The sequence below is a fragment of the Panthera uncia genome (genome assembly GCF_023721935.1).
Source record: "Panthera uncia isolate 11264 chromosome C1 unlocalized genomic scaffold, Puncia_PCG_1.0 HiC_scaffold_4, whole genome shotgun sequence".
In the NCBI taxonomy this organism is placed as follows: Eukaryota; Metazoa; Chordata; class Mammalia; order Carnivora; family Felidae; genus Panthera; species Panthera uncia.
Genome location: NW_026057585.1, coordinates 97,404,745 through 97,422,102, shown reverse-complemented (window position 1 = coordinate 97,422,102; position 17,358 = coordinate 97,404,745). Strand labels below are relative to the sequence as shown.

At 42.1% G+C, this 17,358-nt stretch overlaps 1 protein-coding gene across 8 annotated transcripts in view; it reads left to right on the top strand.

Annotated features, from left to right (window-relative positions):
• KIF1B (kinesin family member 1B) overlaps positions 1–17,358 on the top strand; it is a 151,126-nt gene that overhangs the window by 62,745 nt on the left and 71,023 nt on the right. For all 8 annotated transcript variants that reach the window (XM_049618126.1, XM_049618127.1, XM_049618131.1 and 5 more), the window contains 8 exons: positions 219–352; positions 7,254–7,333; positions 8,684–8,759; positions 11,788–11,867; positions 12,366–12,472; positions 13,244–13,327; positions 13,560–13,740; positions 13,870–13,942. In XM_049618126.1, the coding sequence (XP_049474083.1) occupies positions 219–352; positions 7,254–7,333; positions 8,684–8,759; positions 11,788–11,867; positions 12,366–12,472; positions 13,244–13,327; positions 13,560–13,740; positions 13,870–13,942 (815 nt within the window). The remainder of the gene's footprint in view (positions 1–218; positions 353–7,253; positions 7,334–8,683; positions 8,760–11,787; positions 11,868–12,365; positions 12,473–13,243; positions 13,328–13,559; positions 13,741–13,869; positions 13,943–17,358) is intronic.

Below are 17,358 nucleotides of genomic sequence, written 5' to 3'. Positions count from 1 at the left end.
GTCTTTGTATCATAATGTGTCTGTCTTGGCGCTTTAATGCTCTCCTTTCTTACGCTGGTGTTCCTTCCTGTCTTTTTTCTCCCTCTGCTCCTTTCCCCCCCTCTCCACTTTTTCTGCCTTCCCTTCTTTCTGTCTCCCAGATCTGAAAGATTTTCAGAACAATAAGCATAGGTACTTGCTAGCCTCTGAGAATCAACGCCCTGGCAATTTTTCCACAGCGTCCATGGGGTCTCTTACTTCATCTCCATCTTCCTGCTCACTCAGTAGTCAGGTGGGCTTAACATCTGTGACCAGTATTCAGGAGAGGATCATGTCTACACCTGGAGGAGAGGAAGCCATTGAACGCCTAAAGGTAAGTAATACCTCAGACTGAATGAAAGGTGTTCTGCATAGTTCCATAAGGCAGAGTTAGGACTTAAAAACCACTGAGATTTTTGTTGAGGATATGGAAGAACTTTCTAACCCCTAGAGGTGTCCTGAAAATGGAATTTGCTGCTTCATGATATCATCAGTTGCTTTTCACCAGAATGCTTGAGTCTGACATGGCCAGACAGAGATTAGAGAGATGCATGGGGAGATCAGAGGTTGGCCATGCAAGTAACTGATAAGTAGATATGTCCTTTAATTCTGAGGTAGTTTATAAGCCATAGGGAAATTGTTTAGTTAGAAATTTAGTGGGAAACTAATTTGTCAGAAGCACTTGGTTTCATTTGAAGATTGAATTCTGTATAGAGCCGTGTGTATGTTAGTAAAGTACGCAGTCAAAAGTTTGGACACGTGAGTAGCTGTACCAGGTTTATTCAGAACATGTGAAATGATAACTTCTGGAAGTTCATAGGAAGTCTTGGGCCCTATTCCCACGGCTGTGGAAGGGCTGCCCGCCTCCTGGGCCGGTGCTCACGGGGTCATGGGCCTCAGCGCCATGCTGTGCACTTGCATTGTGTGCTTACAGGTCCACCTGCAGTGGCGCCCAGCTTTGCTTCCCCAGGCTGTGGTTGGCTCTGTTGGGTACTTTCTTGTCTTTCTCCATGAGTGTAAAAGTGAGCAGTAGTGGTGCCTGCTGACTCCTGGCTCCCGGGTCCTTCCTGCCCCTCAGTGACTGCAGTGAGAACAGACCGTGCCATCTATCAGGTCACTGTGACAGCAACACAAATGCTTTTTCTTTCCCTGCCCATTACCTCCAGGGTGATCGTTTGATCCACCACGCCTTTGGGACTTTGTATTCCCAAGTGTGGGGGGGGGGGGGGGGGATGGAGGTGTCGGGGGAGGAACAAGGAGGGCAGAGAAAGTTTTTCAGGGAGCTGGGAAGTTGCAGTTATGTTTGCAGCCAACAGGCTCTTTGCACTTAGTATTCTCCACAACTGCTGCTTGTTCAAGGACTGTTGGGGACAGTGACACACTTTGATAAATTAATGATGGGAAAGGTTTGCTGAGCCTTTTCACCACTAAAAGGGGAGGAAGCTTGATAAGTTGAAGATGGCAGATGTTTTCATTTTCCTTTTCAGGTGAGGCCGAAAAAGATCTTATTATTTTTTTTAATGTTTATTTGTTTATTGAGAGAGAGAGAGAGAGAGAGAGAGTGGGGAAAGAGAGAATCCCAAGTAGGCTTCATGCCCTCAGCGCAGAGCCCAACATAGGGCTTGATCTCACAAACGAGGAAATCATGACTTGAGCCAAAATCAAGAGTCAGATGCTTAATTGACTGAGCCACCCAGGCGCCCCCAGAAAAAGATTTTATATGAAGAATAGGCTACTGTTTCTTAGTCTGCCTTTTCCCTTGGCGTTTTACTCACTTCCAAGCTTAGGTGCTTCGGAAACCAGAGTGTTGATCTTGTCTCTTTCTTCAGAGCATGTTAGCAGAAAGTGGATGAAGTCCTGAAATACCTAGCAAAGGGAAAAGGGTGAGAAATCTTTTCATCAATTGCTGTAACTTGAAGGGTAATTTCTGCTATTTTAAAATTGCCTTTGAAATTTTAATAGAGACATCAGCGGAGTCTGTGCAAGAACGCTTCCTGTGTGTGTTTTTTTCATGAATAGACATCAGTGACAGAGTTGCTGTGCAGGGTTCTTTCTATTCAGGCCAGTGGGGGGGGGGGGGCAGGGGTTCCATGGGAGGGAGGTGAGATCTCCCACTTACTATTTAATATGAAATGTTCTTTGTCTTTGGGGATTTTGAATCTCACTGTATGCCTGTTAAAGCCTTGGTGTACAAATGAGATTATACTTTCTGTTAACTTGCATCTTGGCGTAAAAGAAAAAAATTGTCCTAACTGCCAGGTGGGACCAACTGAAAAATATCATTGGATGTTAGGAGTCAAGGCATTAACCAGACTCTTTAGGAATTAGGTCACTCCATGTCTTCCAAATAGTTTCTTGGGAATAACACTGCCATTATTCAGGGAACCCTCCCCCCAATCTTTCTACTTCCCACCAAAACCAAAGCAAAACTGTTATTACTTTCATCAGAAAAGAAATTTTTCCGTTTTAATTTTCCTTTAAGCCAAAATAGGTGTGATCTTCCATTTTCCCTAGCTTTAGAAAATTGCTTCTTAATGGTTTTGTGTTGGATCTTGAGTGTTCAATGCAGCCCTGCAGTCTATTGGGGCCTCAGCGCCGTAACTCTGCTCCTGTTTTGTGAATGGTGAGAATTCCGTCCCAGCAGACCTGCATTTTAATGACTCAGGCGGAGAACATCTTGCGTGCACAGTGCAAAGCAGTGGTTACACAATAGAGATGCTTGAGAAGTTCTCATTTTGGGACCATTTCGTTATTGAATGTTTAGGAACTGTGTTCCTTAGACATGATACTGCAGAACAAAAATACTGTAATGGAAAACAGTAATAAAGGAGAGGGGGTTGATTCATTTTCCTGACACTTTCTTTTCCTTTGCTTCTCTGTATTTTTGACTTGAAAAATGTGATCAGTTGGTAGAAGACTTGTGCACAATGTGTTGCTACTGTTTCTTTTTTTTGAATAGCTTCTTTCCGTATGGAAGAGACCCGTGTTAACCCCATCAATAAAGATCTTGATCCCTCCACAAACGTCTCTGGCAAAAGAGAGTGAAATGTAATTGCTCTCAGTTTTTAATCACAACTCAAACTGAGTTGGAATGAACATACCCCTGATTTGGATTCTTAATCAGTAAGGTTTTAAATATGTAACCATAGCTACCATGTGGTGGCTCTGGTGTTTATTAGTCTGGCGTCAAAGTCAGTACTAGGAGTGCCATTGCAGAGGCTTGGATTATAAATATCCACAAATATCCATTACAGAAGCATGCAAGGGCAGATGCTGGGGTAGGCGGCCCGAGGGCCCCACACTTGGAACTTACTTTATGGAGCATATGCTGTGTTCAGTACAGTAAAACCTTGGCTATCTGATGGCTTCAAGGAATGTTCCATGTAGTAAGCATTTAACCTTTTAAATATCACAATTTAACTGTCGTTTTTTTTTTTTTCATGGAAATATTTCTGACTTGTTCTGTGGATTTTTCTGCCACTTTAACCGAATCATGACAAAGAAATTAAATCATGTTTAGCTGTGTGAACACAATTACTAACCAGCGTTATACAGATAGTTAGACCTACAGAATGTGAGGCCAAAGTTGAATGGCGCCTGAGCCCAATGTTCCTTGGAGCTTAAAAAAAAAAGGTTGCTGATGTCATCGCTCTTTGGAATTTTTTGTGTTTGGGTACTACGTGCACGAAGGAAGGACCCTTAAAGATTGTCTCGACTCCTTATTTCTGAAGCATGAATCCCAGTTTCAGCATAATCTGGAGTTGGGCTCCTAGGGTTATGGGCAGCAGTGGGCACCGGTGTGCCAGTCCTGCCTGCAGAGCAGGTTGACAACTCAGAGACCGCAGTTGTCTCCTGTTGTCAGCTCAGTTTTATTTAAGCTCAGTTTGCTATTCAGGCTTCAAGAAAGAATGTCCTTCACTCTTTCTTAATTGATGGCGGGCTGTTTTGTCGAATATTTTCTTGAAATCCCATTGATTCTGCCTTAATTGAAGGAAGAATGTCAAGAGTCAGGAAACTCAGCCCTAGGGTTTAGTGGCTCAGGAAGTAGTGTGGCCTCAGGTTAGTCCGTAGGTTCTCTGGCCCCCAGTCTCTTTCTTTCTAGAATGGTTCTGGAATAAATGGCTTTTTCTAGCACTGAAGTTTTGCTCAATATCATTTTCTCTGAGCTTTCTTCAGATTTTTAACAAATAGCTTCTGAGACAACATAAAAATTGCAACTTGAAGCTGTAATGAAAAATAAAACTAGCATCGTCCTCAGCTAACTCATTAAATCTTCTCTTTATAAAGAGATTGTGTCCCGATTTACCCTCCAGGTGGAAAGTAGAATTAGAGAGTTCGTATTAGAATTGGCAGCAAAAGACAAGAGGGTCCCTCCACAGCGATTTTGCTAGATGGGCTGAGTCTACAGTTGCCCCCAAATGGAATAGCTTTCATATAGCCAGATAAACCTCTTATCAGACACAGTCTGCTCCTGAAAATAACCAACTCGGGAAAAAAAAAAATTTAAGTAGCTCCTGGGTCGGTTTGTATTCCGTATCCAACATCAGTGGCTTGTGGGCCACACTCTGCATAATGAGCACCAGTCTAGATGCTCCGGTTTGGGCAACCTCTTGTGCTTATCCTTTGTTTTCAGAGTTACCATTTCGAGACTGTCAAGGTTTCTCCCCAGCCGTCTTTAATCAGCCTTACTGTCACAGAGGATATGGTGCCCGCTTGTCTTGTATTTGCCCTTTCACAGTATATGCAAAAGCACTTAATGCTACTCTGTAGAACTGTTGTTTGAAGAACTTCTGTGGTGCTTGCTGTCCACTTGGTTCCTGGTGCGCTTCCTGTCCTGGCCATCTCACTCCTTGCCAAAATTGTAAGGGTGTTTTGGTTGCTGGCCCTCTGGCACGGCATATGGGCTCCTCCCTGAACTTGGGAGTGGCAGGTGCACTGCAGGCGAAGTCAGTCCTGGGAGGCGTGTGCAGCGATGCCGTTCAGGTAGCCGTGGGGTCTGTTCACAGGGCTAATGTGGCCACCTTGAGTGGTGTTGTCTCTTTGGCTCCACCCTCCCCGCTCCCGCTGCAGACTTGCTCTCACATCCCCCAGGTTGTGAGTGACCCTTCCCAAACGAGTACCTTTTCAGTGGCCCCCTTTGTGTGGACCGTACTGGTGCCCATGTGGTTTCTGACTTTTCTAACTCGGTTACCGGTTTTGCTCTTTGTCCCTCTTCACTAGCTGTTGCCGTCCTTCACCGTCATCATCGTTGTCATGCTGTCCCGTTTGTTTCTCCTGACGCTTGTACTCCTCTGCTTTTGCCCCCCCCCCCCCCCCGCCTGGAGTTTTCACTCGTGGCTTTTTTTTCGTGCTCTCGTGTGTCATTCTGGAAAACGAAATCGCAGGTGTCTTAGGGTTGATCGTATTACATGTTCACTGTTTCTGTGTAGAGAATTATGTTTTCAGATCCCAGCGGCTTCTTACAATAGCCTGTTAAGTGAATCAGACAGTGCGATATTTTGCAAACTGTGCAGGGTTTTCGGCCCTAGTCGTAACCACTGCTGTCCCCAGAGCTGTCATCCCATCATCGCTAGTCTCCTCGTCCTCACCCTTTGACTTGCGGCTTTCGTCTCCGTGACTAGATTTCTCCTGCTTTCTGCACGTGCTCGTCTCCCTTTCAGGTTTTCCTCCTCCTCCCTCCATTTTCCACCGAGTCGGTTCCCACTTGTCCTTCATTCATCAGTGTGAGCATCCTTCTCGTGCTCACCCATTCTCCCGCCACCTGTGAATGCTTCGCTTCTAGCACTTGGCCAGCCGCTCTGTGGTCTTCTCCTGCCCTACCCGCGCACAGTCCGCAAGCACGCTGCCCTGGCCACACTGTTGTTCCTGGAAAATGCCAGCCGTTTCTTCCCTCTTCCCTCACGTGTTTGTGCGGTGGCCCCTGCTCCTTGTCTCTGCTCACGCAGAACCTCGGCAGTGAGCCCTGTCCTGACAGCCCCACCCCAAACTGCTCCCGCACTTACCCCTTTCCCTTTCTTGCTTTTTTTCCAAGGTACTTACTGCTCTCTGACATACCGTATATTTGAATTATTGATTAAAATCGATTACTTCAGGCTCTTTACCAGAATGGAAGTCTTACGAAGACAGAGATTTTGTTCCTTGCCACATCTCTGGTTGCCTGAAACAGGGCTTGGCATGTAAGGAGGTGATGTAGAATTACTGAGTGAACGAATCACCGGTTATTTCTCTCTCCCTAGTATATGGTAAATTCCTTGAGATCAAGAAATCTTATATTTCTGGCATTGATAAACACTGAGTGGGAGACGAGGAAACTGTCACTTCAGTGGCTACATACCTTCAGATGAGATGAATACTAAACCTTTGTATGGCAGGTATTGGGTTGTGTTCAGGAGGGTATTGTGTTACAGGGGAGTTAAAATATCATTCATTTACCCTTCGGGTTCTTGGCTGGGGCTTCTACAACAAAAGATTAACAAGAGAAAAGCACACAGATTGATTTCATGTAAGTTTTATGTGACATGGGAGCCTTCATAAGAAAATAAAAGACCCAAAGAGGTGTTAAACCTGAGCATTTTTGTGCTAGGTTTGATGACGAGGGAAGAGTCATGGGAAATTGTGATAGGATGGGGTTGGGGGGGGGTGGGTACCTATTAAGGCCTGTTTGTTCAGATTCCTCCTGGTGTTCCTCCATCTTTGGGGGTGAGGATGTGCCTTTTCTCCAGTTGGGGGTGGGGATCTTAAAGCTTGCTTGAGGAGATCAGAGTCCTTCCTGCAGATACCATTTCTCCGATTGCTTCAGCTGAAAATAGTCAATATGCCAAGATGCCATATTGTGGGCAAATGTGTTCTGAGCCCCATCAGTGTTATGGTGAAATTACAGTATGGAACAAAAGCAATGAATACCTTTGGTGGCTTTATTCTTTTGTAGAAGTGGCTGTTGGGAATAATGTCTTGCATTTTTGGATGTTCATGTTACTCTTCCTTCTGTAAACACACACATACACACTCACTATTAGGGCATTTTTATTAGGACTTAGGAGGATTATATACCTAGGGCTGATTTAATGCCAGATCTAGTCTTCATGATTTTTATTGTATGTAATATTAAGAAAGGAAAAAAATCTCACTGTATTAGATTCTGCCTCATACCCACAAGGGGCATCTTGCTGTCCTTCCCAGACCTAGCCTGTCACATCATAAGTGTCTTCACTTGAACTGTGGACTTCCTCCCTTAGGAATCGGAGAAGATCATTGCCGAGCTGAATGAAACCTGGGAAGAGAAGCTGCGTAAAACAGAGGCCATCAGAATGGAGAGGTCGGGATATTATTAAGCTCGGGGAGTGTCTGCACATTCTCAGGGGAACTGGGATTCCTTTTATAGAAGGAGAAGATGAGCTGGAAGTAAAAGCGAAGCCCCCCCCCCCCCCCCCCCCGCCCCCGGCGTCCACCTCACCGACCACAGAACAGAACAGAGCCCAGCCTGCTCTGGGCCTTCCGCCAGTGAGGCTTACATAGTCCCCCGTTCTCTGCGGGAGTCCTGTGTTCCTTACCGGACCGAGTGGTGCTCAGGGCCCATATAAAATGGAAGATATTGAGGGATAGAGTTTTTACTTTGCAAAACAACTGCCTTTGATAAAGGCCCAAATAATAAAGCCCTTCGGATGATTGTCTTTGAGTTATGTTTTCTAGAACCTCTTAGGTTAAGCGGTGAAGTAGTTTGATTTGCAGACTTTTAAAATCCCTTTTCTACCTTAACCTATCAGTTCTCTACCCTGAAGGTGAATGTAACCTGAAATAATACTTTTCCTTTTGGGATGAATATACATTTAAAAAAGTTCACACCTGTCTTCCTCCTCCACGGAAGATGAGGAAGAAGTGAGTGCTGTTGTATGGATGCAGTGGGTGTATCAAACACTTAGAAGTTTCTTCTTACAAGGATTCTAAGCTAGAATTGTTGAGTCCATATGATGGTGGGCATAGGAGCATAACATTTGAGAAAATCACACTTATAGACAATCTTAACATATCAAAGTTCCTTTCTGATCACTTTCTTAGATTTTTTGTTAAAAGGACTCTGTCAGGGTTTTGTTTTTTGTTTTTTGTTTTTAATGTTTCTTATTAATTTTTGAGAGGGAGAGAGAGTGGGGGAGGAGCAAAGAGAGAGGGATGCCCAGAATCTGAAGCAGGCTCCAGGCTCCGAGCTGGCAGCACAGAGCCAGACGCGGGGCTCGAACCCACGAACTACGAGGTCAGCCGAAGTCGGATGCTTAACCGACTGAGCCACCCAGGTGTCTCGCTTTCTTAGATTTTGAAGAAACGGTTCTTTGAGTTAGATGTCTGGCCTTAAGGACTATCCCTTTCTTCCTTTTTTAAATATTAGTAGACATATTATTTATGAATTACTGTCTGCCTCTAAAGTCAGATGAGACAAAGTCCTTACTTGGGTGAATATAACTTTACCTAACATGGGAACAGAATTTATTTTGAATGTGCTGTTTTTCTTAAAAATAATTTCTCATTAATGACAGGATAGACAGGTTTTTCACATTTGTGTTACTAACACAGACAGTAGTTTTTGCTTTGCATGCTTCATTTTCTAGTTCATATGAGACTGATTTAATTGACGTTTGGTGTTGGTATTCTGGTGTGCTTGTTGTTCTTCTAGAGAGGCCTTGTTGGCCGAGATGGGAGTTGCCATTCGAGAAGACGGAGGAACCCTGGGAGTTTTCTCACCGAAGAAGGTAGGACACAGTGTTGTGAAACTCCACCCAACAAAAGACAAACTTCCTGTTTGTCTGGGTCACTGAGGCACTTCCGGCCTTTTAGGGCCGGCCCCTCCTCCCTTCGTTTCGTCTTGGGATTCGGCTTAATTTCAGAATTTCTAATTTCATCTTACAGTACAAAGGCAGCCTGTTTCTAAAATGCCTGTCATGTTTGCTGTTTAAAAAACAAAACGCAAGGCCGTAAATCTAACTTTCGGTCACGATTCCATACGTTTACTCATGTGCGTTGTTGCTTTCTTTTCAATTCCCAGCCTCTCATCTAGCATACCTTGCTTCAGTTTGGCTACTCTTTCTATGTAGATTTTCCCACAGATGCCCGCAGCCCTGATTTATAACTCTATGGAAGCAATTTCAGCCATTCAGGTTTGTTTAGAAAAATACCACTCAAGTTTGCTTCTTTAGTTTGTGTTACAGACGGTCATTGTACTGAGTAAAGCAATTCCTGTCCTCACCCCTGTAGCCTCCTCTGCTTCTTTCTTAGTTAAAAAAAATAAATAAATAAAACTCCAGTAGTTACCATCCTACGTATGTTATCATAGTTGTTAGGTAGTAGATACCTTGTAGCTAATTAGAATAGCGTGAGGTAGGTTTTGTTTTGGGTTTTGTTGTTGTTTTGTTCTTTTACTGAGTTGCTTCCTAGTTATTGTTAGGTCCTGGGAAACTGTTATCAAATGATTATTTTTGCGTGCTTCTCATTTGACTGTAGTAATTAAACATAAATTGATTTATAAAGTAAATATATTCATGCCAGTAATAAGTGGTCCTTCATTTCAAATAACCCCAAATTGGCTATGAGAGATTCAAACATGTTCTGCAAGGCTCCGATGGTGATCTCTTTAGGTTGGCATTAGAGTGAGTGGGGACTTTTCCATTTTTGTTTTTAATTTGATATGAAATATTCCTTGTTTTTGCTGGGATTCTTTTGGTTTGGTTTTTCTGTCAAGGTCACATAATTTTTTAGAACTGGAACAATAATAACAGTATTTTGTCTGTCTGTATTGCCAGAGATCCCTGGTTTTCACAGTTTAGTAGTGTTTGCTTCGGTAAGACATTATTTATCAAGATATGACTTATGATTGTAGAGGTGTTATCAGTTCTACGTTTGGTAGAATTTGTGCCTTTGTGTATCTTGAAAGATGTTACAACATCTTTCAGTGTAAAGAGCTATAGGGAAAAATTTGGTAACAACTTGTAAAAATATGGCGTTTAACACAAGTTATAAATAACTTGAATTAGTGTTGTGATATAAACAGCCCAGAATTCCAACTGAGATCTCTGTTTCCAAAGGTTTTTCTTGCTTTAATTTTATGCATCTTGTTTTAACTTTCTAGACTTCCTCAGGAAAGGAAGGGATACATCACTGGCCACATCCAGATTCGGTTTTAGAACCGGTTTCTGGTATGTTAACTTGATTGTGGTAATCATTGCACAATGTGTATGTGTATTAAATTGACACGTTGGACACCTTTAAAAAAACACGTTGTCCGACCTAAACATATACGATTTTGTCAGTCAGTCCTCAGTCAAACGGGGGATGGGGTGGGAGAATACTTTTAAGGCAAGGGAAAATGAAGCCTATTTCTAGGATGCCCTTTTTCTGAGGCCAGTGTCACGATAGACGTTAAAGAACAGTACCCACAGAGGACTTTGACTTTCTCAAACCAGCAGAGCTCTTAACTCCAGAGGCAGATGCTAATGTAGAGCTTTTCCTAATTTCTTTTTAATCATCTTTCTCATTTCCTGTTCTTAACTCACTCATCTGACTCTTCTTTCATTTTTCCACGTTTGCTGGCACTGTCTTGAGTAGATTTTGACCCCAAGACCATGTGACTTATTTTTGGATTCCAGTGGGGTATTTTCACCAAAGAAGGTTGGTTTTTCAAAGATTTTAGAAATATTAGAGTTAGATGAAGAGGACTTTTACAAGATGTGTATATTGTTGAATGCTGACAATTTTAATTTTTTCTTTAAAGTAGAGACTAATGAACTAAACAGAGTAATGGGGACCATGGAAGAAGTGATAAAAATTATAGAGGGACGTGACAGGGGGTGTGGGGACATGTTTATAAAGTAAATGAAAAAATTAAGTATTTCTTGAGATTGTAGAAAGGGAAAATTGTTTTCCCTCCACCCTTCTGAATTCTTAGCTGAGAGCCCTGTAATAAGAGATTAATAAGAAAAAAACAAAAATAAGTTTATTAACATGTCTGCTTCATATGTGTGTGGGAGCTGCCCAGGGGGAAAGTGAGTGACTCCCCAAGAGGGCTTAGAGTTCAGACTTAAATACCATGTTAGTAGGGAAAGGGGAGCAGGGACATAGGCCTCTCAAGAGGGAATGAATGATTTTTCAGGAAAGATGAAGGGGCCCTTGGGAGAATAGATGGGAAGTGTGATCGTTTGTGACAAAGTCTGTCTGGTGTCGATTTCTGGTCTCCTCTCTTGGGACAAGAGTCTGTCCTCCCTGGTTGATGGACTCCCGGAGGGGACACAACAGCTGAGGTCCTTTAGGAGGACCTGTCTTGGGGTGGAGGCCGGGGGGGATGGGGTTCGTTCAAAGGAAGCCTCTCCCTGCGGTTGCTGTTTTTGAAGTGCCTTCAGCTCAAAATAATCAATATGTCAAAGTGGCCTGTTTTGTCCCCTTCAAGAATTTCATCCAGATAGTTACAAAAGTTGTGGTTAGCCCATCCAGAGAATCAACCTGTCTTTCTTTTTCTTTTGTATTCTTTATGCTTTGGCCTTCTCAAGAATTGGATCTTGTTCTTTATCCCAGAACTCATGATTTTTGAAGAGAGTGTATTGGTGTAATTTGAGAAGGCTTAAAGAGAATGTTTTGTGTTTATAATGGAATCGCAACTAGGAATAAAAGGTGTCCCTCACCTAGGGACTGTAGATAATCCAGGAAGCCATCAGCTTCCTGTGGCTCATTGTTCTTGTCACAGCCCATGGTGGTACTCGCTCCAGATTGATCATCTGTACCCTCTTTCAGACCCCACATCTTGTTAACCTCAATGAAGACCCACTCATGTCCGAGTGCCTGCTTTATTACATCAAAGATGGAATTACCAGGTATATTTGTTTCTTACAGTTACTTAATGTTTTCTGTTCTTTTCAATGATTGCATAACTAAAAGGAAGTTGTTTTTTGAAAAATTTGTTGTAATGATTTGCTTTTTCCTGTCTGAAATAGTTGCAAACTATCTTGTCTTCCCAAATTATATGCGTGCTTTAGTCATCTGAACCAGTTAACATGTAGTTTTCCCTAAACACCCTAAGTAAAATTTTCTTCTAACTTCTTGTATGAATTCATTAGGGAGGTTAGTTCACTCGTGTCTTTTTATAAAGCTGAGTGAGTTACGTTGATGTATCCTTGCTCCTTGGTTTCTTATTCTCACGTAGGGAGCTTGATCATATGTGAAAATAAAATTTGCAGTTGAAAGACTCCGATAAAAAGAAGCGATACCTTTTTTGTACATACCAAAGACTATTCTCTGGGAGAAAGAGGTTCATTGTTTCCAGTGCTTTTTGTGTCTGAATTTCCCTGGGAAACACTTTCCCTTGTGTTCAGGGTTGGCCAAGCAGATGCTGAGCGGCGCCAGGACATCGTGCTGAGTGGGGCTCACATTAAAGAAGAACATTGTATCTTCCGGAGCGAGAGAAACAACAGTGGGGACGGTGAGAGTTCCTGGCTTAGCTTTTCCAGCAGTCTTTTCATTCTGGGTTATTAGAAATCCCCAAGGCTTGGCATTCCCTGTCTCTTTCAGTGATATTTTCTCGTACGATCTAATATTTGGAAAATGGAGAAACCCGTGCTGCTTACAAATGCTGGGACGGACATAGCTGTTTTACATGAAAATAGGCTGGACAAAAGGAGCCCTTTTGGGACTGCCAAGAACCGAGCAGGACAGAGGCAATTAGGCTTGGTCTTGAATGTTAATTAGTTAATAGACAAGTAAGAAAGGAACAAATATCCTGGGTAGTGGGAGATTTGAAGGACCTCTGATTTTAACCCAGTGGAACTTACTTTATCTAAAAGGGAAGAAAAAGTCAGTCTTGATTTTTGCCCAGGTTATTAACAAAACAATACTCTAATGGTATTTTTGTGCTATGTGATTCATTCCTTTAATCAGAATATTAGCTTTTGATCTTAAGTTTCTGGATAGTACCTGTATCTTAAGATTTCTGATAGTTTTCAGTTTTATGGACTGAACTCTCAGGTATGACCAAAACGAACATTTCCTGTCTTCTTCTGAGGCTTGTCAAATTCATTTAAATGTTTCTCTTAGCCATATCCCTGGTTTGGGTCCCCCAGCGAGAGCTCCTGTGTAGATTCTCAGCCACTTGGTTGGCTGCAGGAATCGATTCTGGTTACCCTGGAAGTCGTCTGCTTTCCATTGTCTTACTCCAGTGGTTTGTGATGCTAATACTAGTTTGTGTTCTTCTTAGTTATCGTGACCCTAGAGCCCTGTGAACGCTCAGAGACCTATGTAAATGGCAAGAGGGTGGCCCAGCCCGTTCAGCTGCGCTCAGGTGAGACCAGGAAAGGTTTGAAGTCTTCAGCAAACAACATGTGGCTTGTGTGAGCAACTCTTTAATGTGTGACTCTTTGTTTGAAGAAGTGATAGCATTAGGATTTCTGTTCTCGTAAAACTCCAAAAGCTGACTTTTTGCACTAGGGAAAGGGAGGGAGAGTGAGGTTACTAACCTAGGTAAGTACCCTTTTAAAAAATGGCTTCTTAACTCTGTTTCTGTTTTGTTCTAGGAAACCGTATCATCATGGGTAAAAATCATGTGTTTCGTTTCAACCACCCGGAGCAAGCACGGGCAGAGCGAGAGAAGACTCCTTCTGCGGAGACCCCCTCTGAGCCTGTGGACTGGACGTTTGCCCAGAGAGAACTTCTGGAAAAACAAGGGATTGATATGAAGCAGGAGATGGAGAAAAGGTGATGCACAAATATGACGTGGCCCACGTGACCATCACTTCTTTTAAACCTACAGTACGTAGCACGCATGAAACAGTCCAGTGATTTCACAATTTATTTTTTCCTCTCTCGTTTTTCTTTTCCTTGTAGGCTACAGGAGATGGAGATCCTGTACAAAAAGGAGAAAGAAGAAGCAGATCTTCTTTTGGAGCAGCAGAGACTGGTAGGAGGCCATCCTCGATCCTCTGTTAGGAAATGGGCGGCTTGCTCTGGTCCCTCCCATTCCACAGATGAGCACTCGCCCAAATGGCTTGTCTGGCTCTCACTGACACCATCTGCTATTCTCTCATTTCCTTAATGGAGAATGAACTTACATCTCCTCGTAGCCTTAGCCTGAGAAAGTGTCTATAAAGGTACGATGTTGTGCCTTTTATGTCTTAAAGTCAAATCGTTAGTTCTATCAAAACCAAGTGCTTTTTGAAGAACTATGGGAGCTTTTCTGGTAGCCTTTGCCTCCTGATAGTGGTTTTTGAGTATGCATCAGTGGTGGATCTTTTAATAATAATTATATTGAATATGGTGGGTGTTTGCCTTGGTTTTGTTTCTGATCACCTGATAGTACTAATTCTCTGCTCTTGGGCTGACTTGGGGATTGTTCTTATGCTGGGCAGACTTTTTTTATTTTTTTTTCTTTTTTTCTTTTTCTTTTTTTAGTTAAAGTGTGTCTAAAAGTGTTGCTGCACAGTTGCATGTGTTAATCCTTTTCTGTTCCCCTGCATGGAGTCTGAATTCTCAATAAGGGTCTCCGTGGCATGTGGGATGACAGTGGAAGCAGGGGCTCACAACCAACTCCAATAGTAGAAGGAAGCCTGGTTCCTCCAGGTTGAGAAAGGGTTCGGGTGAGCAGTCGAAAAGTTGGTTTAAGGTTGCAGCTTATACTGCTAATAATGGCTTCAGCATTTTATGATGTGAATTGATTCTCCAAGTTTGATAGAAACTGAATCGCATGGATAAATAAGTTGATCTAGTAGTTAGATTTTTGTTTTTAAGGTCATCCAGCTTTGGTTAACAAAGCCCTGGTCATAAGAAGCTTCTTGGCGGTCATTTGATATGTAAGGAAAAGGTATAATAAACCTTTGGGTACAGTGGATACAGTGTAGAATTTTTACGATTCATGGACTTCTTTTAAAATAAGGGGAGATTAGGGAGAAAGCTGAGATACTGGTTTCTTCCCTTAGCATAAAACACAGCATCTAAAATGCTGTGTGTAAACTGCAGCCTTATGGTGATGCTCTGCTTTGGAGAAGAGAGGCTGGTCGTTGTTGCTAACTGGGCCAGAAAAGCCAAGGGCTCGAGCTAAAGCGGCCTTTCCCAGGGCAACTCATTCCTTAGGCCTGGCAGTGGGTTAAATCAGTTAGTTTGTTATCTTGGAAACTATAGTGAAGTCTAAGAAAGAATGGATTGTAGGAACAAATCACATGTTTGGGGCAAGATAATAGCAGTGTTTGAGTCCCTTTACAAAGCCTAGTCAACATTTAGTTTTTAATGAAAACAGAAGGAATTTGGCTACCGTATGATTAGGGGTTTGCAAGGTTTGTGACACATGAGGAGCCTTTTATCTTCATAATGTATGATTTAGTAACATGCCTCTGATGGTCTGTTACAGATCACATGAGGACAGGTATCATTAAGCTGTGTGTGTTATTAACAGTAGTGCCTTGTATTTCTATAGTGCTTTGTAATTTACAGAGAGTTTTAACATCCATCAGTTTTTGGTTTTTTTTGATTTCTGGAATAGCCCTCCCTGGTAGGCGTGTGTGTAAATAAAGTGAGTAATATTACTTCCCATTTATAGTTGAGTAAACCAAGGCTAAAAAAAGTCTGTCTTGCCCATTCTTAAACCCCTGTTAAGTCACGGGTCTGACGCTTCACCTTGGGTCTTCTGAATTGCTTCCGTGTTCTGTTCTGTTTAGAAAGAGCAGTGCCTCTTCCCCAGCTGGGAGTCTTGTTGAAATGCAGATGCTGATTCAACAGGTCTGGGGTGGGACCTGAGGTTCTTCATTTCTAACAAGCTCCCAGGTGATGCCAGTGCTGCTGGGCCGGAGACCAGCCTTTGAGTAAAGCAGGTGAGAGAGATGATGATGGCTGGCGTTCTCCATAACCAAGAGCTGATAGTCCTTCTTTGCTCTGAAATAAAGATGCTGACCATTAAGTAAAGAGAAAGTAAATGTGTCTAAGACCTATTTCGTTTCCAGGGGACATACTTAGTCTGCAAGTAGTCAGGTCCTGGTTGTCATCTGTTCTGTGTATCGCTCGCAGAGCAGGTTAGGATCTCGGGAGCAGCTACTCAGAGCAGGGAGGCTGCTTTCCTCCCTTCAGTCCAGCTGTCTGTTCCGCTCATGTTTCTTGTCCTCAAGAGGAACTGATTTCTAATGCCTTAGCCTAAAGAATATCTAGCAGTAACAATACTGAATGGAAAGTGTATTTTTATGACCCCATATTGGTCAACAAACAGATATATTTTGAATGCCCCCTATGAATAAACATTGAGAGGATATAAAGGAATTCTTATGCAGTAAAATTGTATTTAATATTGTAATGTAATCATTTTGAATAATGACAGCCTTCAAAAATGGAGTTCAGGCTCATAAGTATTGTATTACGATAGTTCCCCAAATGCGTCACATTGTCACATTGCTGAACATTCTCTTATAGTTAGTGCTCTGTTACATACCTGGTCCTTTTTGTGCTTGCTTTTTTACACATGTGCTTTAGGTATCTTCTCTCTTCAATTTGCATAGGCTTCTTGCAGAGTCTCTTACGGAGGCCTTTGCATTTGGGATTTAATGAAGACAGAAGCAGCATTTAGTGACGTGAATTTGCCAGACCCGAGTAGTTTTTCCAACCCTGCAATAAGTCAATCTAAATATCTTTAAATCTTTTTTGACATGAGATAGGGTTTATATCTTGGCATATAAACTTTGCATACAGAATATTTAGTGTCATGATCAGTACATGATAGGGGGGCTTTAAGAACATATCCTACAAAGTCAATACGACAGTATTTTAAGAAGAAGGAAAATTATGGCCACTTAGTTTAATTTGAGTTGTTTTGGATTTATGTAGACTTTCTTGTTTATTTGTTTTATTTATGATTTTTTATAACATGAATATATTTTATTTTTATTAGAGTTAACAGACCTAATCGTTGTCTCTCAAGCATGATACGAAAGCAGATTAGAATATTTGTTATTTCATAGATAGGTAGTATTCATTTTATCCTTAAGCAATCTTAAAAGGAAAAGAGAAGAAGCCAGGGTGGGGGTGGAGTGATAGTTGTCAATTATGTGGGAACAATCAGAGTTGATGTTCTGTAAAATATAGTTTATACATATTGATAAGAAAACCTTTTTAAGAGTCAGACATACTTTATTCTCTAATGTTTGTTAATGTCCTCTTTTATCACTTAAGATTAGCCATTCTGAGGTTTACACTAAAAGTGAAAAAAATAGCATAGATCTATAAATTTAGCTCTGCTTTTTTTTTTCTTTTTTAATGTTTTCAATGTTTATTCATTTTTGAGAGACAGAAAGAGCACATGGGGGGAGGTGCAGAGAGAGAGGGAGAGAGGGAGAGAGG